The following is a 22769-nucleotide window of genomic DNA, read 5'->3' as shown; positions in this document are numbered from 1 at the left end:
CCCCATGGCAGACAGAGGCTAGTCTTAGCATCTCGATGTCTGGATCTTGGGCAAGTTCAGATGGACATCCCACTCCCCATGGTTCCTCCGAGCCCCAGCGCCTGCCGTCCACCACACGCCCATCCTTTCTGCCAGCTCAGTGCCAGACAGCATGCGAGAAGACCCAGGGACTGAGAGCTGGGTCAGACCCAGTCCTTGGCGTCCCTCGTGGAGATGAGAGTCAAGCAAGGGAGACAGAAATACTCCTGCAGAAAGGGTTCTAATACGGGGTTGACCGTGGTTGTTCTGTGGGGACCGGTGGTGGCAGAGTACTTTCCTCTGGGCTCATCGGCAGGGGTTGTTGGAGGAGAAGGATGTTGTCAGGGTACACTTAACTGGCTGTAAGTCCAAGTGGCCATTTCAAGCCCGGGGCTCGGGAGAGGCTGGGAAGTCTGTGCACTGCTCTGAGCTTAAGAAGCTACCCAGCCGACTGCTTCCTGAGTACTCAGTGTGGGTGGCACGTTTCCATGTGCTTGACGCCTAGGATCTGATTCAGCTAGGTCGTACCATGGCCCCATATGACCATGGCCCCATATGACGCGGGTAGAACTGGCTCTTTACTGGAGCAGAGAGCCTCCTCGTCTCTTTCCCTCGGAGCAGCAGGTGGTTTTGAACTGCTGACCTTTTGGTTAGCAGGCCCACTCGTAGCCCACGACACCAGCAGGGCTCCCATCAGTCAGAACAGACTCGATGGCAGGGAGTTTGGTTTGGGTCTGGAATATCTGTGCACTCCTTTCACAGAGAAGGAATGGCGATGTGGCGACATTGAACAGTCTGCCCAGGTTTCTGAGCGGCACATTGGAATCCCAGTGATGTCCCCCATCCCCCATTTTTGGAAGTGTGCTTATTTTTTCACCACCACACACATGTGGCCACATTCCATCCCAGTGGGCTGGGGGCTGCTGAGGAAGGAGGCCAGGCCCCCATCGCCGTGGGGGAACAAATTCTGGCGGAAAGGCAGGTGCAGCTGCCTGTTCTCATAAAGGCCAGGAGTTTGAGCAGTTTCCAAGTCACAAAGGGAGCAGTGCCCCTTAAGTAGTGAGGGATGGGGGTAGGGTGGGGGGTGAAGGTGTGTGTGGGGAGGCAGGGGCGGGGGTGTGGGGGAGATTCTCTGCAGGAAGAGAATCTTTGTCCAGTATCAGAGGCATCTTGGTGCAGCTCCGTCTCACCCAGTTACCTGGTTCTTGGGAAGCCTGGACCAGGGAGGCAGCAGGCTGTGAGGCTTGATGGGGGAGCAGATGGACTTGTGGGGGCTGATGTCTTGGAGGTTTCACCCATCTCGTGTTTCATCCAGAGCCGTGATAGGTGGAAGGGGAGCCGACTTTGCCAACATGGAATAAATTAAAGGGGACAGTTCATTAGCCCTGCGGGAGACAGATTGCTTCATGTCCTGACTCGGAGCTGCTCAGTTGCCTTGGGAGACCGCAGTGGTCCCTGGATTGTCTCCTTTGGATGTGTTTGAAATAAATGCCACCAGCATAATTAACCACTACTCGGTCACTTTAACCCTCCCCTCCTTCTGGCAGGGAGAGCCAGGGTCTCTTTCCTAGATATTGTGGGTTGGAAAGCAAATTGTTAGTTTCCTGTGTTTCTTGTGGTCATAGTAACCAAGGAGCTTTTGAGCCTCCAGTTGAGCTTTTGAGTGAACTCTGTAAGACAGTTCTCTCCTTTCTGTTGAAATAAATATTGTAGAACACAGTGTTTCTTTCTCTGGTTAATGGAGTTAAGAAATAGAAATTGCAAGAATTGGTAAGTCTTAGCTAGGACAAAGAAAACATACAAAAGAAAAAAAAAGAATACATACTTTTGGAGTACAATGAATATTACTAAGGGAGCCCTGGTGATGTAGTGAGTTAGGTGCTAGCCTGCGGACCCCGAGGTCAATGGATTGAGCCTACTAGCCGCTCTGCCGAAGAAAGATGAGGCTGTCTCCTCCTGTAAAGTTTCACAGCCTCAAAACCTCTTGGAAGCAGTTCGACTCTGTCCCACAGGAAAGCTAGGCGTCAGAATGGGCCCAGTCGCAGTTGGGTTTGTGTTTGGTCTCAGTTTGTCAGATTATGGCTTTCATGTTGCTATGATGCTGGAAGCTAAGTCGCTGGTGGCGTTAAGCTAAGTCACTGGTCGCCCATGGTGTCCAAGTATCAGCAGAGACTCCAGGTAAACACAGAGTCAAAAGCAGGTCTTCTACTTCGGAAAATTGCTCAAAGAAAACTCCATGGATCGTAAGAGAATATTGCCTGATAGGGTGCTTGACAGTGAGGTCGGAAGGCACACAAAGTGTAACACTGGCTTCAAACATGCCACCATCACGAAGATGCCACAGGACCAGGCAATGTTTAGGTGTGTTGAGTTGAACATAGGCTTGATGTGACTCAGCGCGGCGTTGAGAACAACTAACAACAAGCGATACTGCTAATAGGAACCAAGACAGTGTCACAAGTATTCCCTGCACAGTTGGTGGACAGGGCCATGTCCTCTTACCAGTACCTTCCTGTCACCCAAAACACCCTCATACTCAACTAACTCCCACCGAGCCACTTCTGACTTACAGCGAGGTGAGGAGCCCTGGTGGTGTCGTGTATTACTCGTTGGGCTGCTAATCACAAGATCAGCAGTTCAAAGCCACAGGATAAAGATGAGGCTTTCTACTCCAGTGAAGAGTTACAGTTTTGGAAACCCCTAGGGGCTCTTCGACCCCGCCCTCCAGAGTGCTCATGAGTCTGAACCGTCTGGATGGCAGTGATAGGGCAGGTAGAACCGCCTCTGTGGATTTCCATGAGTGTAGCTCTCTACAAGAATAAAAAGCCTCATCTTTCCCCCTCAGACTGGCTGGTGGTTTCAAAGTGCTAACCTTGTGGTCAGCAGCCAACTAACACTACGACGTGAGGGCTCACATACCTAGATTCTAGGCGGTGACATGGATCCCCCTCAGGTGACCCCTGATCACCAGAACCTACAGTTTGGGTCCACCGCAGCAGTCCTACGTTCGCTGGATCTGAAATCCGACTGAGCCAAGCAAGTGCTCGGCAGAGTTCTAGGAAGACACGCAGCGGCGCAGCTCCAGCTGGCCGGGGTCTTTGGTGGAAAGACGTCTTTTGGTTAAGTGAGCCTGAGAACTGAACACCTGTGAGAAGCCATCCTGCCAGGGACCCCTCTGAACGGCAGTGCGCCTGCCTGTCCCAGCGTTCACGGTCTTGTGGACGACTCAGGGCTCTTGTTAGGAGCACTCATTCCGACCACCGGCTGCAATCCAGGGTTGCTGTCCTTCTTAGAACTTGCCAGGCTCTTGCCATCCGAATGGTCAGCGGTTCAAACCCACCAGACACTCCGCACAAGAACGATCAGGCTGTCTGCTCCTGTAAAGATTTCTAACCTCTGAAGCCCTACGAGGGACTCTGCGTCAGTGGACTTGATGGCAGGAGTGTGGGTTTAGTTCCTCTTTAAACTTTCCTGGATGGCTGTGCTTTGGGGAAATCTTCAGGTAGTTTTCGTTGGCCTTGTTTTGAATGGCCTTTCTGCCCTCAGCTTTTCGTTCTTGCTGCCAGTTTGTCTGCAGGGTGGCAAGCCGAGGCCTCTAGGCCTTCTAACTTTCGATGTCCCTGGCAACCAGAATCCGAAGTTTGTTGGAATTTATATGAACCGCGAATCCTTAGAGCCTACAGCTGGAGGATCCCCTCACCTGACCTTCAGAGGTGGCGGCCATTGGCCATTAGCACTGATGGCAGTTTGGAGGGTTCAGAGACTGGATTTAGGGAATGTTGCCCTAATGTCCTTTGCCTCTGCCTTTCTGCTGGGGGTTGGGGGTGGCATGGCATGGAACCTTGTGCTTTATTAGGAGGCATTGACAGGGAGGAATCCCAGGTCGCGAGTTCTATAGGTTGGTGCATCTTAGGAGCAACTGCACGCGTCAGTTTGAGAAATACTGATCCAGTGTTTGTGGGTCAGAGGGAATTGTGTAGTAGGATTGGAACAGCAAAAGGATGCTGTGATCACTGAAAATCGTCTGCAGGATAGACTTCAAAGGGAGCCCTGGTGGCACAGTGGGAAAGCACACAGTTCGAACCCACTATCTGCTTCTCGGCAGGAAGATGAGGCATTTGTTCCCGTAAAGACTGTTGGTGGCACTGTTGGGTGCAGCCTAACCCGTTCCAACCCCTATGGACCCTGTGTACAGCAGAACAAGACCCCGCCTGGCCCTCCACCCTCCTCATAGTGTGGCTATGTTATTGCAGCCACTGTGTCAGTCCATCTCAGGGCGGCATCCTTGTCTTCCTTCCTGATCTCGTCCATTGTGCCAAGAGCGCTGCCCTCCTGATAGCATGTTCAGAGTATGTGAGACGAGGTCGCACCCCCAGGCCCCCCTTCTAAGGAGCCTTCTGTTTATCCTTCCTCCAAGGCCAGTGTGTTTCTCCTTCTGCCGTGCCACAGGACTGTCAACCTTCTTGGCCAACACCATGAATCAAGTACATCCGTTCTTTCCTGGTCCTCCTTAGTCATTGCCCGGCTCTCGTGGGCTGGACCTACGAAGGGGAAATGTCACAGTAGAAATACCATGGCGTGGGGCAGGTGCACTTGGGTTATCAAAGCGACATCGTTGCTTCTCAACACTCTCAAGTGGCCTTTTGCTGCAGATTGGCGCAATGTGGGACTTCGTTTGATTTCTCGACTGCTGCTTCCCTAGGGAAGGAACTGCAGCCTAAGGCAGTTCTGGTCTGTCGTCTGTAGATGCTGTGACTGGATTTGACTTGTGGCACTCAACAACAGACACGTACAAAATTGTTATCGGAGTCTTTCAAACACAACGAAAAGAAGAAGTAGAAATAAGGTTCCCCAAACCTTGTTGTAACAAATATTGCCAGGCTGCCTTATTTCCTTCAAATTCAAATAATAATATTTATCAAACTTACGTAGATGTCGAAATGTTATACCAAATGTAATTAGATCTCTCAGATCCTGTCTTTCTCCCTTCTTCAGGAACATTATCATCCTGGACTCGATCTCATTTATTCCCACGTATGTTTTACTCTCTCAGGCTCCATGGGAAGTGTCCAAAGTTCACGGGAAAATGGAATCAAAAGATAATGAGATCTCCCCACGAACCATTTGAAGCCCCCTCATATTTTTGTATTCATCGATCATATGCATTTGCATGCTTCATGCTCATTTGCCTACTTTTATACCTATAATACATCCTCTTTAACTTTCTTTTCTCCCTCAATATGGAATTTGTGAGAGATATCCATTTTAACTCTAGTTCACTCGCTTGTCGCTGCTGTGGAGAAAGGACAGGCACGGAACAAAGTCGGCCCACCGCTTGTCTTTTGGTTGGGCTCTAGCCATGTCCTTGGCTTACCTGTTACGTGTGGCTGCATTGCACGAAGAGGGCAGCCTTGAGTAGGTGAAGCAGAGATGGTGGTAGAATGGCTAGACCTCCCTGAAGCACCATCTGACTCTACAGAAGACCACTCCTGCGGGAGAGTGTCCCGTCGAGGGACTGGGAAGGCAAGGAGGGATGAAGCAAGTGCGAAGCTCGGGTCCTGGCTCTTGCCCACGGGAGAACTATCAGGCTCCAGACTCCTGGGGTTTGTTGGTGCCCAGCGATGAGACGAGCTTGCACATACACATACGTGCAGCAGCAGCAAAGGGTTAAGGCACACGTTTATTAACGCACAGAGTCACTTCAGGGGAGATGAAACAGCCCCTCTTGGGAGTTGAGAAGGACGCTGTAAGCATGGATAAGATCTACTTCGCTCCAGAGGCGAAGCAGGTCCCCCTCGCTGGTGGAGGTGAGGATGTTGTCTAGGGAACGCTTCTAGGTTTTAGGTGGCTCTTTCAGAGGGGAGACGGTTGCCACTCTGCAGATGGCCAAGCAGCTTTCTAATTAGTTGCTCCGTTCTTCCCGGGGTCTCCTACATTTTATCCAGGCTACTGCTCTGAGTCAGCATGGCTCAGAATTATCTTTGAGGGCAGTCCAGTGTCAGACTTTTACTGGGGCCAGCTTCAAGGTGAAGGTGTTGACCAAACCCGTCCTCCCAGAGGCCTTTGCTCATTACTTGGCTCACAGGGTCCCTTGTTCACCCCCTTAGCAGGCAGGGCTCACGTCCCTGTTCGATCCCTGTCAGGAAGGAAAGAACCCAGGTGCCGTGACTCTTGAGTTAACTCTGAATTTCAGTGAGCCGTGTAAGTCAGAGGAGACTGCCCTCCGTAGAGTTTTATTGGCTGATTCTGGGGGCAGTCAAGGCCAGACCTTTCTCTGGGACCCCTCTGGATGGACTCGGCTGACAAATCTTGATTCAGAGCTAAGTGAGTCCACCCCTTGCACCACCCCGGGACTCTGGTATGACAGTAAATTGTGTTTATTTTTCCTGTCGGCTGGGTGTGGGACCTTTCTCCTTTTCATGGGAAAACTCTGTTTCAGTAATCCGTTCAGTACGCGTGTCCTGCTGCACCTTTTCAAGCGCATCTCGAGAGTAGACTCTCCGCGGCGCCTGGGTATTGCATGGGGTTAAGAGTTTGGCTCCCAACCGAAAGGATGACGGACCAAGTGCACCCCGAGGCTTGGTGATCTGCCCCGGCAAGATCAGCTCGTCCCCTCCGAAACACAGGGCGTGGCCCTGAGTTGGGAAAGACTGGGCCCAAACTGGTTTGGGGTGTCCAAGAGGACACAGCTGGCAGTGACGTTGTTGGGTGGTGCTGTATGCGCGCCTGAAGGCTGCCCCAGTTGTTGCTCCATGGATCCAAGAAGTGCCGGTTTGTACTCTTGCTAGTAGTCCACGGCACATCCTCTCTCTTCATCCTTGCCAGCAGCTTGATATCTGAAGACCTTAAGTGTGACGAGTGTGATATGTGTGACATGGTGCTTGATTGCTTGCGAATAGTGTTTCCCCGAAGTCATTGGCCATTGTCTGTTCCACTTAAGGGAATCGCCTGACCACATCCTCACCCGGAGTTCTTCCCCCTTGTCCTTTGGATTGGCGGGCATGCTGTCTATGTTCTGAAGGATAGGTTACAGGCCCCAGCACCGGGCTATGAGTTGGCTTTGAACGTCGGGATCCTTTAAAAAGTCTGAGCTGTGTTTTCAGGTCCGGTTCATCTTGGTTCCATAGGATAAAGATGAGGCTGTTTCTTCCTGTAAAGATTTACAGCCTCAGAAACCCTGGATAGGGGTGCTCTGAGTCAGAGTCAATTTGATAACCTTGGGCTAGGTTTGGGGTTTCATCTGGTTTGATCTTGACAAAATACATAGATGTGCTTACACACACACACAGAGATTTTTTTTCCTTGGGAAGATTGGTACGGTTGCAAGGGGTCTAAGGCTGATCAAGAAGCAAGCCCGTGGCAGCTGTCTCCTCGAGGCTGATCCAACACAGCCTACCACAATCAGTCAGTTTGGTTGGACTGATTGATCTTGACACTTCGGTTGTGTAGATGTGACCCCAGAGAGGACCCGTGGAAGCGGGTGGTTACAGGGAGGGAATGAGAAGCAGAGGGTCTGGAGGGATGCCTGGGAGAGAAAACGAGCGTGATTTGTGGTTTGGGGTTTCACTGTTTGGGTTTTGGCTGAAGTCGGGCCTTGGTTGCAGCCCGATCCAGCGGAGCCATTCTCTGGCCCACAGCAATGTAAATAATTGAAGCGTCCATTTGCCAGCCAGACTGATTTTGTTTGACTGCACCCTTGTTCATCAGCCTCAAAACAGGCAACGGGCTTCCCCAGCCCTCTGCCTCCGCTGTCCCTTCAAATCAAACTTCCTGAATCGGATAATTTAAACAAGCAAGCAAATACACCTCCTGCCCTTTGGGTTGACATTTTGTTGGTGGTGGTGGTGGTGGTGGTTGTCATTGACTTGACCTCTGACTTCAGGGCAACCCTGTGAACCAATGCTGGCCGGTCTGGTGCCTTCCCACGATGAATTGCGGAACAAACGGGTTTCCCCTGGCTGATTTGGGGGAGTAGATCGCCAGAAGTTGAGATGACTGAGTTAGCGCTGATGAGCCCTGAGACGTGGGAGCAGTTGAGAACCTGGTCATGGGCAAGGCGCTGCAGAGACTGTGCAGCTCTTGTGACCAATCGTCATCACTCCCATGATCTCATCACTCCCCCGTCTCTGCTACTCTTTCTGATTTTGCTTTTCCATGGCTTGTCTTTCACCTTCCACCATCACCTGTTCACCTCTCGACTCTCCCACGGGGGTCTTGGAGATCCCGTGATTGCCCTGGACCTCTTCAGAGGCTGCTGGCTGGCTTAGAGGCTGACTGTTCTCCCTGAAGCCTCACCCTCCGGCCACGGCACCTTGAGAACGGGCCTCGTGAGGAAAGCCTGTCCCAGTCTTGGGGTAGCCCGTCTCCCAAGGTGGGCCTTGACTCTTTCCCCTAGCTGCGTTCCCAGGCGCCTACGGGGGTGTGCTGGCCTCCTGGTGATCTGTTCTCTTTCCCGTTCACAGCAGCAAACCCCCTGCTTTGCTCCACCGCCCGCTTCCACTGCAAGAACGGCCTGTGCATCGACAAGAGCTTCATCTGCGACGGGCAGAACAACTGTCAGGACAACAGCGATGAGGAGAGCTGCGAGAGTTCTCAAGGTAGGAGCCTCTCGAGCGCCCAGGGAATCGCCACTGCATCACATCAACCCCGGGGGGGAAACGCTCACTGCAAAGGCACCAGGCCCGCAGGCACAACAGCCGTGTTCGTTTTGGCCCTTGACTCTGTAGGAGCCCCGGTGGCATAGTGGTTATGCATTGGACTGCGATCCTCAAGGCCCGCCGTTCGAAACCACCAGCCTTTGTGTGGGAGACTGAAAGGGCTTTCTACTCCTGTGAGAGTCCCAGTGTCAGACACCCACAGGGGCAGGTCTACCCTGTCCTACAGGGTCACTGTGAGTCAGAATCGGCCTGATGGCAGTGAGCGTGGCTTCTTGTAGCCCGTGGACGCGGGTGGTTTTGACTAGCACACATTTTGTCCTATTTCCCGTGCATTGTGCATCATTTATGTTTTCCTTCAACACTGGAAGCTGCTCCAATTGCATTGCGTTCTGCGGTGCTGCTAGGCTGTGCGTCTCTCACCCATCGCAGTGTATGGGGGCATCTAGATGCCTTCTTCCCGTTGGCCTCTTTCTGTACGATGAATCCCACCGGGTGGGTGTTGTGCATGGCTCAGGGCGACACCATACACAGGTTGGGAGTGTGTGAGCATTGCCTGCACTTGTCGCTCTCATTCACTTCCACGGGCATTCTCTGGTATTGATTTTGTTTTCTTCTTGCTGATTTAGTAGCGGAAGGATGAGCGTTCTCCCAGTGCAGTGATGCTCGCTTCTCCAGTTACACGTGAAGCAGAGTGTTTTCCTCCCAGATTTTGTTGACTACTGTCTCCTCGGGCAGGGATCATCGGCTCTGGTCAGGGATCTTGAATTTGGGGCTGTTTTACTGAAGTTGAAAGATGCAACTGAGGGATGGGAAGTGAGCCTGGTTGGGGAGCCTTGGGAAGACTGTGTGTGGGAAGGTCATGCCTTCCCTGATTAAGCTGACCAAAACATTTCTGGACTCACATCCTGTATTCCTTCAGTGATTCCGGAGGGAAAAACCCCACATGCACAAATGTTTTTAAAAAAATGCACATCCATTTGTTTGTTGCTGTTGTTCCACATTTATTTTAATTTAAAGATTGCTTTATTGGGGGCTCTTATAAAAATCCATACATCAGTTGTATCAAGCATATTTGTACATATGTTGACATCATTATTTTCTAAACATTTACTTTCTATTTGAGCCCTTAGTATCAGCTCCTCTCTGCCTCCCCCCACCCTTGTGACCCCTTGATAAATTGTAAATTATTATTATTATTTTCAAATCTTACACCAACCGCTGTCTCCCTTTCCCCACTATTTCTGTTGTTCATCTCCCGGGGGGTGGATGTGGGGTGGGTTGGGGTGTTATGTGTCCGTCATTGCAATCAGTTCCCCCTTCCTCCCTTCCTCTCTCTACTTTCCCACTACCCTCCTGGTATCACTACTCCCATTCCTGTTCCTGGATTCCATGTGTCATAAGCTCTTATTTCTTATCTGTTCCTGTGCACTTGCTCTGGTCTAGCCTGCTGTGTCACTAATGATGAATGGGTGGCTGGGTGAGGGAACGAACAGACTGTGTACATCCGTATCGGTATGTCCGTATATATACATCCATATCTGTGTGTCCGTATATATACATCCATATCTGTGTGTCCATATACGTACATCCATATCGGTGTGTCTGCAGCAGACTTGGATTCCAACTCATGGCCACCATTTGTACCACCCAGGACAGGAAGGGAAGACAGGAGGAGAGAAGAGAGGATTGTCTGGTGAGATTCTCACTAAAGACCATCAAAGGCGCTGTGCTGGGCCAGTGGAGGCTGGCAGGCTGAGGAGAGCGAGAGGAAGTCAGTGTGTGTTACCGGGACCAGCATCTAGACAAGTTCCTCGGGCCCCAGCCTACAGCTCTGTCCCAGCTAAACGTCCGCCATCGTGGCATGCATTTTCCTTTCCTTTTCTGATTAAATCCTCATGAATAAATCACGTGTGGATAAATCACGCCATCTCCAGAATGTTCCTTGCCTAGGGCCCTACAGAATCTAGAGGGGGACTCAGGTGGCCTGACTCACTAACTCCTCTGCTTCATACCCGTATGTCCTGTGGTCTGGTGGGAGTGAGGTTGGGGCCAAGGACTCCAGGTACGGCTTACGCTGCAAGCTTGTGCGGGTGCTCGGGGATGCACACTGCCCTGCTCTGTCTCTTTGGGATCAAGCATTTGTTCAGTTAAAAAACAAAGAAAGGAGAAAGAATGCAGGTGCCTGCCTACCTTCCCAGGACAGGAGGAATGCCGGGAAGTTAGTTCTCTCTCAGAAGCCATCTCAGAAGCCTGGGGAGTTCACGGAGCACTTTGACAATTGCGATGCAGTTTCTTCTTCTGGCTTGCTGTATCCTGGCAATAAAGGGTGGAGACAGATTTTCAAAACTGGACGTTTTCATCGTACCAGAATCTAAAAGTGACTGTGTTTGTGTGTGTTATGAGCGTCTTCTCACAAAGCATTCACGTTGGTGAGCGACTAATTCGCTACCTCCCATGCCGAGGACCCTGTGCCACCTAGGGGGCGCTCCAGAAGTCCCCTTTGCTTTCAAAGAGCCTCGTTCAGCCCAGCCATCGCATGGTCAGTGAGAGAGCCTAGTGCACGGAGGCCCTCGGGCAGATGCATGGGGCTGGGTGGATTCTGGGAGTGGTTAAAAAGCGGAAAGAGAATCCTGTTGGGAGAGGTTACTGGTTGACCTCCTGTCTGGGGCTTGGTAGAGCCATGCTAAGGAGCCTGGGGGTTAAGCTCGACTGCCCCCCAAATGGTGAGTGGTCCGAGCCTGTCCAGCAGCTCCGCAGGAGGGCAGACCCGGCAATCTGATTCCACAGCGTTTACAGTCGGGGGCAACCTGAGGACCAGCTCTCCTCTGGCCCATAGCGTTTCCCTGAGTGCTAACAGCATGGAGCACCAACAGAGCCATGCCCAATTCCAAGGGAAGCTCCCCCATTACATTTCTGTGTGTTTGTCTGCTGTGTTTGGGGTCAAAGCCTCACATACTGTCTCCACAGCAGCCATGGAACTGGAGTCCCTGTCCTCAAAGCTAGCTCAGAGCCAGACATTCCTGCAGGCACCTGAGGACAGTGGTTCTTGGCTCTTGCATGCTTCTGTCCGACGTTCCAGCCGCTTGAACCAGATAGTCAGAGAGCCGGAGCCTGGATTCACAGTGAGTGGTAGATTAATGGCTACAGGCACAAAGAATTAGGATCAGCTCCGCCCTCCCAAACCCTGAAGGAGAACCTGATAGCTTAAGGAGGCTGCTGGGCAAAGGAGCCACCCATTCATACCACTGCTTCTCAGCGAGGGCCACCCACGCCTCTTCACTCGTGGTGACCAAAGGCATGATGTGGTCCACGGAGGGAACCAGCCTTCATCCGCTACTGACATGCGGAGTTTAGTGTCTCTTCACACCCCACCATATTCGGGGGTCTGTGATAGAGTGGCTTCTTCCTCCTCCTCCTCCTCCTCCTCCTCATTCCTCCTCATTCCTCATTTCCTCCCCTCGCCCTGTGTGTGACCAGAGCATGTTTCCTTGACCCATGCTTTCCAGCTTTGCTCTGGGCAGGGGAACGGTAGCCCTCCTGAGGAGAACGAGGCATGAAATGGGCTGCTCCCTTGGGCTTGGGCTTCTGTTTGCCAGTGGCCTGCCAGAGGCACCCACCCTGGGGACCCTGGTCCAAGGAGGAGGTGGCACTGGGACCTAGCCCACAGCTCAAGGTCAGTCCCCGCTGAGACCAGCAGTGTCACGGACCCCCTGCAGAGCCAGGGCTTCAGAAAGGAGTTGAAGCTAGACTCGCCTAGACTTGACAGTAACCGGGACCTGGTAGGAGTCGCCCTCGGCAGATGGCCTGGCGGACCCTAATTTGGTGACACGGGGAAGCCAGCTGTGCCGTTTCCCAATTTTGCTGGCTTTAGGCCCTGCGGCTGCATGCCCTCTGCCCCTCACCCCAGCCAGGGTGCCTGAGAGTAAAAGGACCTTGTGCTTTGGGGAGAGACATTTGCTTTCTGTCTAAAAACACTGCTGGGAGACTGAGCAGCCAAAGATAACTTGTAGAGAAATCATGGAGGGAATGAGATGAGAGGAGGAGTGTTCCTTTTAAGTTTTGCTTTTAAAGAGCGAAAGCGAAAGAGCTCTTTCTATATTGAAGAAAGAAAAAAAAGCAGCTGACATTTAGGGGATCCAAACCCCTGATTGGGGGGGGTGGGGGTGTCAATATTTACCAGGACACTGCGGGACTCAGCAAGCCCACCCGAAAATCATTCCTTGAGCTTTACTTAGAGTAAGATGGCTAGAGGTTCCAGGAGGGATGGAACCACGCTGACTTCAGCCAGAGACACAGAGGCAGCGGCAGGGGATTGAGCGTCGCCTTCCTGTCCCCGTGGGGTTTTCTTCCTCCTAACTGAGTGTGTGACCGGGAAGCCCCCTCTTCCTGACGCACTGCAGCAGGAATCTGAGCATGTCTAGAATGGCCATCCCTCATTGAGAGAATGCCGCCGCCCTTCTTTGGAGCCTGCCTTGTGTCCTGATCTCGTGGCTGCCGTGGTAAGCTCCAGACTGGTTTCCTAGATCCCCACCATCCATGTCAGGCATGAGCACTTCACTCTCTGCCCTCCCTCTTCTGGACCTGCCTCCCTCTCTCTCTCAGGCTGGACGCCGGGCACAGCCCACCTCCTCTAGAGCAAGGGGGACCAGGTTCCAGGGCTGTGGGGTCAAGGGCAGGCCTCCCTGGGCCTCTAGAAGTCTCTTCCGCTAGTTGGCAGGGTGGGGTGTGCCGTGCTGGGTTACTCAGCATGCAGAGGACACTGGCGCACCCATGGGTGGCTCGTGGCCCCCACCCACTCCCAACACATGCACCCACTTAGGCTCTTGCTTCTCCCTAGTGTTCATTCACACACACACATCATTTATGGGGTGTCTGGTAGTGTTCCTCTCCACCTAGGTGCCGAATGAAATACAAAGGTACACCAGGCCAAAACAGCTTGCCCCCTTTCAAGGAAGAAATGGTATCCCGATAATTACCCTGAGACTCCTAAACCATACCCTGAAGTCCTTTCTGACTCAGCGTGATCATACAGGAGTCCTGGTGGCATGATGGTGACGCGTTGGACTGTCGTCAGCAAGGTCGGCAGTTTGAAACCACCAGCTGATACCCCGGGGAGAAAGATGGTACTTTCTACTCCTGTAAAGAGCTAGTCTCAGAAACCCACAGGGGAAGTTCTGCCCTGTCCTGTAGGGTCATCATGAGTCATAAACAACTCAGTGGATGTGAGCGAGCACAGGATAGAACTGGCCTTTTCGAGAGTAGACAGCGTCATCTAGCTCCTGAGGAGTGGCTGGTGGGTTCAAATCACTGACGTAGTGGTTAGCAGCTCAGTTAGCACATAGTCCAGGACATCTAGGGCGCCAATACTTACCTTAAAGGGTGCTCAATCCTGTAATGGAAGAATGAGTCCATGCTGTACGGCCACAGGGCAGAAAAGGGATGACCGCTTTTCTGAGAGGAGCAGGGGAAGGCTTCAGAGAAATTAAATCTCTGCTCAGAAGTAAAACTACCCCAGTCACCGTGGGAGCTGTGTTTCTAAGTAGAAGGAAGAGAGGTCCCAGATAGCTGGAGCAAGAGTGGGTTTGGCCTGAGACTGGGGGAGAGAGATGTGAGGGTGGGTAGAGGCTGGCTTGTGGAGCCTCCACTGGAAATGGGGCCCAGAGATCAAAAGCCGTGAGGAAACCCGCTTGGCCCTGTCGAAGAGATTCACCGGAAGGGTGGGTGTGTGATCCTCCGGTGTGGGGAAGATGTGGAGTATTGGAGCCTCAGTGAGCTGGGCTATCCCACTGGTGCAGGGGGTTAAGCGTTGGATGATTGCTCATGTCAAGGCCGATGTTTCAAACCCACCAGCTGCTCAGAGGGTGAAAGAGGCTGCTTGTTCTTGGTCCATAGTCTTGGAAACCTTAGAGAACACTTTTGCTCTGACCTGTAGCGTCACTATGAGCCAGAATCCTCTCAAGGAGCTGGGTTCTTGTGATCCCACTGACAGGAAGACTCTACTGAGCCTGGGAATGCTGTAGCCGAGTCTGGGCCATGTGGAACCTGTGAATTCCCTCCCGCAGATGAGAACAGGATGGGAGGGGAGATGCCAGAGTCTGGATTGTGGTCCCCCTCCCATTAGTAGCTTGAAGAGCCTTCTTGAGTTACACGATCAAGTAGATTTCCTTTGTTGGTGGCTCCAGGTGGTGACCCCATCACCCGTGAAAAGCGTGCTCCCCATTGCAAGGTGGCAGCTCCTGCCACATCCCCCAGTGCCCCCAGCACTCCCTCCCAGCCCCTCCTTGCTGCTCCCTGGCAACTGAGGGAGGAGGCCATCAGTCTGGTTCATCTCTGGTCTGGAAAACCACAAACTGGCACTCAGGTGCTCCTTCCAGGAGTTCTCTTCCTGGCACCCCTGGTTATGCAGACACCATCGATCTTTGCAGTGGTTGGTCAGCGTTTAAAGTGCCCTCTTTGTGCACACTGCTCCATTCTGTGAGGTGTCAAGAGTCTCCAGGAGCCGTCTGATTCTCCCGAAGGCTGTTTTCCAGATGAAAGTGGTGATCAGAGAGACTCAGCTACCAACCAGACCGACCCTACTAACTCGAGAAGTAACTTGAATACGCACTGATTTAGCATATATCCGGGGGCCTAGATCGATGAGAAGGAGCGCTAGTGGAGTAGTGGTTATGAGTTGGTCTGCGATCCTCATGGTCAGCAGTTCAAAACCAGCAGCCGCTCTTCGGAAGAAAGACAGGTCTTTCTACTCCTGTAAAGAGTTACAGGCTCAGAAACTCACAGGGGCAGTTCTACCCTGTCCTGCCGGGTCGCTATGAGGCGCATCCGCTCAGGGGCAGTGAGTGAGGTATGTGAGACTGGAGTGCTGGCTATTCTTTCTCGGCTCCTTCCAGGCCCTGTGATGGCGTCACCGTCTCAGGGCCGTCCAGCCCTCCCCTGTCCAGGAGGACTGCCAGCTCCCTCACACCCCCATGCTTGTTTCCTAAAGCCGCCATCACAAATACCACAGACTGGATGATTTTGGGGGGCCGTCAGTCCAAACCAGGGTCTCAGCCGTGTTTATTCCTCCTGAGAACGTAACAGCCCGCCCTCTCCCTTCACTTCCGCGCCTTCCTGTGTTGGTCTTCCTCCATCCCCCTGTCACTGTGGGGGCTTCGAAATGTTCATGGACCGATTCCTTTGAAGCCCAGCCTTTCTAGTCCATCCTCTTACAAGGACACCTGTCTCTGAGGAGCAGAACTCACCTCTGCTCCGAGACCTCCCGCTCACCAGGAGCCCTCTTCAGAGACCCTCTGTGCAGAGACTGGGACACAGTCGTAGGAGATGGGGGAGGGGTGTCAAGGTCCTGGGAGATCGCACTTGGCCCCTAGCAAGCGCTGTGGACGGAGTGGGGAATGGCACGGAACCCAGGGGTGATTGCTTCACAGGTGACTCGCAGTGAGTCAGTCTCTCTCCCTAAATTGGGTCCATACACGCAAACGCCCTCTCGCGAGCACACACACACACTCAGGGCTGAATCGGCTGTGGGAGGCTGAGCAAAATTGTCACGCACGGATTGGACACCACCACGTGGAAGCCGCCTGTGGGGAGAGAATTCGTCAGTGGAGGTTGCAGGCCTGCCTAGAGGAGCAGCCAGGGACAAAGTTGCTTTTGTGCTGGCTGGCCCCCAAACCCTGACTCGAGTTCCCACATGGTCCGATGCCCCTATCTTTCAGTGAGACCACCATGTCCTTCCAATAAACCGTACCCTCTGTTTGGACTGCCTTGTTTTACGAGCTGTGTCTTTTCCTGAAAGAGCGGTCCGTGCAGCAGCATTCACGGGAGCCTGAAAGACATCGAGATTGTGTGCTTCAGAAGAGGAGGAGGGTCTGGGAGGGCAGAGAAGACAGCTACCCATCTTTTGGAGGGCTGTAAATAGGATCTAGTTGCTGGAGTTTCTTCTGTGATTCCTTCTAACCTTAGAGTCTTCATTTGGAAGGCTTAAGACGATCCCGGGGCTCTGCGTTCATTAGAATCTGGGCTATTACTCTCACAGCCCCAGTCATTACCAGTTGCCTCTGAGTTGATTTCAACTCCTGGCAGACTTCAAATGTCAGGGTAGAACTGTGTGCTGTTGGGTCTCCATGGACAGCTTTTTTTTTTGTTTGTTTTGGAAGTAGGTCGCCAGGCCTTGCTGCTCCATACATCCTTGATGATGTAATGATGATGTTACTAGGCGCCTTTGCATTACTTCTTTCTCATTGCAGGTCTGTGTGCAAGACTGCTTGTCCTCGCACCACCCTTACGTCATTGCCTCGTTTGATCCCATTGTTGCAGCCCCTGTGTCAGTCTGTCTCAGTGAGGGGCTTCCTCTTTTTCCCTGACCCTCTGCTTTACCGAACACCATGTCCTTCTGTAGGCCATGGTCCTTCCTGCTGGCATGTCCAAAGTATTGGAGGTAAAGTCTCGCCACCCCCTAACCCCCCTCTAAGGAGCTTTCTAGCTGTTCTTCCCAGATCGATTGGTTGGTTCTTTCTGCAGTCTGATCAGCTCAATGTTCTCCACCAACACCATAATCAAAGGTATAACTTCTTCTTCTGTCTTCCTGATTCATTCCCCTAACTTTCACAGTTAATGTGAGGTGATTGGAAATACCATGGCATGGGCCATAGGCACTTAGCCCTCAAAGTGACATCTTCCCTTTTGAACACTTTCAGGAAGGCTTGGGCCGTGGATTTGACCAATGCAATTCAGTCCTTTTATTTCTTCACTGCTAATTCTTTGGGCGTTGATGGTTGTACCTTAGAGGACATCAAGGCCATTGTTTAAATACATGGCTTAGATGAGATCTCTCATAGGTAATCACCCGGAGATGAGCAGACTAAGCCAACAGCCACTCTGCCCTTCGAAACACCTGGCTCCCAAGGCTTTGCTGATTGTCACTGCCACCGAGCCATCAGCACGCGAGGAAGAAGTGGAAGGCAAAGATAGGAGGCCTCATTGCTAGGGAGATGACCCACAAGTTGCCTACATCGCTTACACCCATAATCCAGCACCGGCCTCACCTTAGTCACTTGACTGTACTCAGTTGCCAAGGAGTATGGGAAATGGCTTCTGGGTCCTCGCAGGTAGCTGTGTGCCCAGCCTAATTACTTTGTGGGTTTCTAGTATGAGAAGGCAGAAAGGGAGTATGAGTAGACATTGGGGACTAATTAGCCACAGTTGTCTGTCGTGGACTCTTGTGAGCCAATAATGCCCGAGTCATTTCATCCTAATAGCAGGTCCTGTTGTTTTCCTGCCATGAGCTGCAGTCAGACCCCAGGTTTTAGGAGAATTGTGTTCTGCTCTGTCTGACCGGCTAGGAGTCCAGGTGGCATCATGGGCTGTGCGTTGATAGGGAAACGTGATGCGGTCTGTTCCTGTAAAGATCGAAAGTCTTGGGAACCAAAGGGGCCGTTCTGCCCTGTCCCATAGGGTCACAAAGGGTCAGAACCAACCCGAGGGCAGTGAGTTTGGCTTTGGAGTTCAGGCTCATGTGACGACGGGTAGTGACCCACACAGCCTCAAGGTGGGCATGGTGCCTGGGCTCCTTCAGGGTGCACGCTCCAGCTCAGCAGGGGTCTGATCAGGAAGTCTGAAGTGCCAAGGGGAGGTATGCTGGGTCACTTGCCCCTGCAGTCTGCCCTCTCTGCCCCCACCTCCGATGAGGAAACATTCATGTAGTTGTCTCTGCTTTCATGGACATCTCTATTGCCACCTTGTTATGGATCTTTGAGAGCCGACTGAAGCTTGAAAGAGGCCGTACCCGCTCTTCAGGTGACAGGGGCCTGACTTTGCTTGTGTTTCTCCACAGAGGTTTTCCAGCCTCGGGTTTGGATTCATTTGCATCTGAAGGAAATCTCCAAGGACAGAGGCTTTGTCTTCTTTAGCGCCTTTGTCAGCCGGCTTTGCTGTGTGGCAGTAGGCCTTTTATAGATACCCCCCAGACACTTAGCCTATCAGTGTTTCCTGCCTCCTTTCTGGAAGTGTGCTGTGTATTTGGTGTGCCACCTTCTGTCCCGTAGACAGCCCATGCTGACCCAAGCCTGGTTATCTGCCTCCCTGTCCTCACCTTTCTCCCAGCGAGCAGTGGTAGAATTCTTCTCTTCCATGAAGCAGACTCAGGTTCAACTCCTGGCCAGTGCTCTCCAACAACACACCCACCACGCATCTGTCAGTGGGGGCCTGCCTGGTGCTGTGCTGCTGAATGGGTCTCAGTGGAGCTTCTAGACGAAGGTGGAATCGCAGGAGACACTTCATGATCCACTTCTGGAAATCAAACAGCAAGCCCTGTGCACCCCAGCAGTGCGGTCTGCCACTGCTCTGTGTGACAAGGGGTTGCTATGAGCGGAAGCCAGCTCAACGGTCACTGAAAACAAGGCCATGGCAGACAAGGGTATTGGCCCTCCTGAGCCCTGGAGGAGGATGTCACGCTTGGTGCAGGGCCAGTGACAGAAGCGGAAGATCCTCCGTGAGGTGAATTGGCATGGTCTGCAGCAGTGGGCTCAGCCAGAGCCATGATGGCCAGGGTGGCACAGGACTAGGCGTTGTGTTTTCTTCTCTCTGTTGTACATGGGGTTGCCACGAACTGCAACCGTGTCTGTCACACCTCACAACTACAACCGCCCAGGGGCCTCGTGCTCCAAGAAGGAGCTTAAACCTTCCCGGGGGCCCTGGTTTCTCCAGAGGGCTTCAAATGTGGCCTTGTGTTCCTGAGCTTCCTCAAAGGTGACCAGTCTCTGGTGGTGGACCACTCTCTTAGGCCTAAAGGGCTGTCAGCCTGCAGGCTCATTCACACAAAGGGAATCCCAGCCGCCCCACGAACCACAGTTCAAACCCTCCGCCATTGCCTGGGAGTAAGATGAGGCTGCCTGCTCTTGTAAAGATGCACAGTCCTGGGTCTAGGGTCATCTGGGGGATTGACTCAATGGCAGTGGGTTGATACTTCTCTACCATACCTGTTCGGTATCACCAGCTCCAAAGCACTCTATGATGCCCGTCAGGTTGTTTTCTCCTTTCATCATTCCTGCCTCTCTCAAACTGGGATCACAATCATTTCCACTTTCTGGATCTCGCCATTAAGGATTGTTACTACCAGATTCAAAGCTGGAGGCTGACAAAGCAGGGGCACCCAGCCTCCAGGCAGCTCTGCCGAGGCTGCCCTTGAATCAGCAGTGCTTGCCCGCAGAGCAGAGTTAGTGATGGAGACGTGGTCCTGTGGACCCCCCAGCAGCAAGGCCCTGGAGCCACCTGTCACACTGGACTACTGCTTCTCTTTGGCCAGCTGGGGGTTCTCTTGTTGGAGGTTTGTCCTCATTGAGTCGAATTTAAAATTCATGGTGTGGGTGAGATGCAAAGTCCTTTTAAAAAAGGCAGTAAGGCGCCAGGGCAGGGGAACGGAAGGAAAGTCATGGGCAGGACTGCCTGTCAGCAAATGAGAGTCTGGCTGCTTCTGGAGCTGAGTTCCTGTTTCAGCGCACACCCCACTTTTAAATATCGTATGCATTATATATGATGCGAAGGCATATTTTAACACTCTCTGCCTGTGGCTTTTGCAATTGCAGTGGTCTGTGGGGACTTGTCTTTTCCGAGTCACTCAAAGTCTAGCAGCTAGAATGGCTTGATGACCCCAGAGATTTTTCTCCCTCCTCTGCCTTCTCGCTTCTGCCTCTCACAACGTTTGCTCTTAAAGATTACTCTCGCAACCACAAGGCATGGCTCCGTTGTTCCTGCTAACTGCGTAAAAGCATTTTCTCCCAAAGAAGCAAGCTCCGAAGCGGGTGCCGGTCCTTACAGATGGAGACAGCCACCCAGTTTCGAGTGTCTTTCTTGTTGAATGATGCCACTCCCGTGCTGCACATCCAGTCACATTTGCCGAGTGAATAAGGCTAATCAGAGAGGCACCTCTGTTATTTATCAATCAGACACTTTCTGTAAAGACGCACAGGAACTTACTGTAGCAGGCGTGTTAGATGGGGGAAGGTGAACTCAGCCACCTTGGCCATTTCCCTGGAAGTCCCTGTTGGTGCAAAGGCGTGTCTACTAACGGAAAGGTTGGAAGTTCAAGTCCACCCAAAGACATTCACGGTATGGAAATCCCGGTCACCTGAATGTAAAAGATAGAAGAAGAATTGATGTCTTAGAATATGGGGTTGACAAAGACAGGCCAGACCTGCGTTGGAAGAACTGCCAGAATGCACTTTAGAAGCGAGGATGTCACGGATTCCTCTCATATCCTCTCGACAGCTTATAGGAAGGACCAGTCCCGAGAAAATGACATCATGCTGGGTACCACAGAGGGCCAGGGAGCGGGTGGAAGAACCTCACTGAGAAGGATTGACACAGAGGCTGCCGCTGGGGGCACCAGCAGGGCAGCACTTATGGAAGCAGCACAGGATGGGACAGGTCTCCCTTGGTTCTGCGGGGGCGCTGCTGTGAGTCAGAAACGACTCAAGGCTCCACCCCGGGGCACTGAGCAGCAGCACCCCAACCTAACAGTAACACGCTAGTGCAGGTAAGGGGTGGTGTTGGTTTGCATTTTTCTAATGACTAACGTTGCTGAGGGGAGCCTTGAGCCACTCACAGCAAGATCGGCATTCAGAACCCACTTGCTCCTCTGAGAGGGAACTATGAGGCTTTCTGGTCCTGTAAAGATTTGTAGCCTCAGAAACCCAGGGGGCCAGTTCTGTCTGTCTGACACAGTACCCAGGAGCTGGAATCCACCGGAGGGCGGTGGGTTTGTTTGGGGTTTTAATGGGGTTGAGCAGCTTTTATGTGCTTACTGGCCATTTGGGTATCCTCTTTGGGAAATTGTCTAATCGGGTGATTTTCAACCTTCGTAATGCCCTTAAATACAGTTCCTCATGTTGTGCCGACCCCCAACCATAAAATTACTTTAGTTGCTGCTTCATAACTGTAATTTTGCTATTGTTATGAACCGGGCGACCCCTATGAAAGGGTCATTCGACACTCAAAGGGGTCACAACCCACAGGTTGAGAACCACTGTAATCAGATCTCTTGCTCATTAAACGTACGTACATCACAAAACAAACACCAATTCTACAGCATCTACATGTACAATTCAGTGATGTTGATTAGTTTCTATCTGAAACCCTTCTTAATCTTCTTTTCTGGATTGTTCCTGGCTCATTCATAAACTCACTGAGCCCCAAGGTGCATAGCTCACCTCTCGAGTTGCTGTTTTGTGTTTGATCCCATAGAGATGATCTTAAAAGAGCCATGCTCATGTTAAGCTGTTATTTGATTTTAAGAAGACTTCAGGCATAAAGTTTATCTCAGCACTATAGTTTGGGGGATTGATTCATTGAGGCATCGTGGCCTCAGAACATCTGGAGCCGTGAGAATTTGACATTCTGTTCTGCATCTTTCCACTTATGTTCAGGATTCTAATAGAGCGATTTTGATTAAAATGTCCAGTTATGGGAGCACCATCCAGTACTTCTGGTCTCGTGCTTGCCCACTTTTTAGTTGGGCTGTCTTTTTACTGTTCCATTGTAAGAACTCTTTATATATTCTTCATGTATATATCCTTTTATCAGATTGATGAGTATTTCATCCCATTCTTTGATTTTTTTTTTCCTTTTCGCTTTCTTTTTTAGCTTTGGATTTGGGTGGAGGTCTACAGAGTAGTTCCATTTGGGGGTCAGAGTGGGAGCACATGCTGTCTCGTGGCATGGGTTACAACCTGCCCAAGCGAGCCCTCCTGTGATTGTACATGGCTGTCCCCTTCACTCAGGTTACTAGGTGGCCAGTCATCCCCCCCCCTTCTTTCCCCGTTCTGATGGTGCCCTGGAAGCGCATGCACTTCTAATTTTAACAAAACCCACGCCCTCTAGTTTTTATTTGGTCACTCGTGTTTCAGTATCATCTTTACTAAACCGCTGTCTAATCCAAGACGACAAAGATTTCCTCTAACATTTTCTTCCAAAACTGTCATGGTTTTTGCTCTGAATTTTGCTCTATGATTCATTTTGAGTTAATTTGGGGGGCCACCCTCATGTGCTTGGCTGTGTGTATCCTGTTGTCCCGCACCATTTCCTGAAATGGCTAGTCCCCCC

The 22769-nt window shown here is 51.9% G+C and overlaps 1 protein-coding gene across 2 annotated transcripts in view; it reads left to right on the top strand.

The window, feature by feature from the left end:
• LDLRAD3 (low density lipoprotein receptor class A domain containing 3) overlaps nt 1–22769 on the top strand; it is a 250802-nt gene that overhangs the window by 107997 nt on the left and 120036 nt on the right. For both annotated transcript variants that reach the window (XM_045290938.1, XM_004708296.2), the window contains exon 4: nt 8481–8615. In XM_045290938.1, the coding sequence (XP_045146873.1) occupies nt 8481–8615 (135 nt within the window). The remainder of the gene's footprint in view (nt 1–8480; nt 8616–22769) is intronic.

This window comes from Echinops telfairi, unplaced genomic scaffold, assembly GCF_000313985.2.
Source record: "Echinops telfairi isolate 266 unplaced genomic scaffold, ASM31398v2 ScPeMD7_60;HRSCAF=208, whole genome shotgun sequence".
NCBI classification, from domain to species: Eukaryota; Metazoa; Chordata; class Mammalia; order Afrosoricida; family Tenrecidae; genus Echinops; species Echinops telfairi.
The sequence above is the reverse complement of the archived record's forward strand: the minus strand, read 5'-3'. Positions and strand labels throughout refer to the sequence as shown.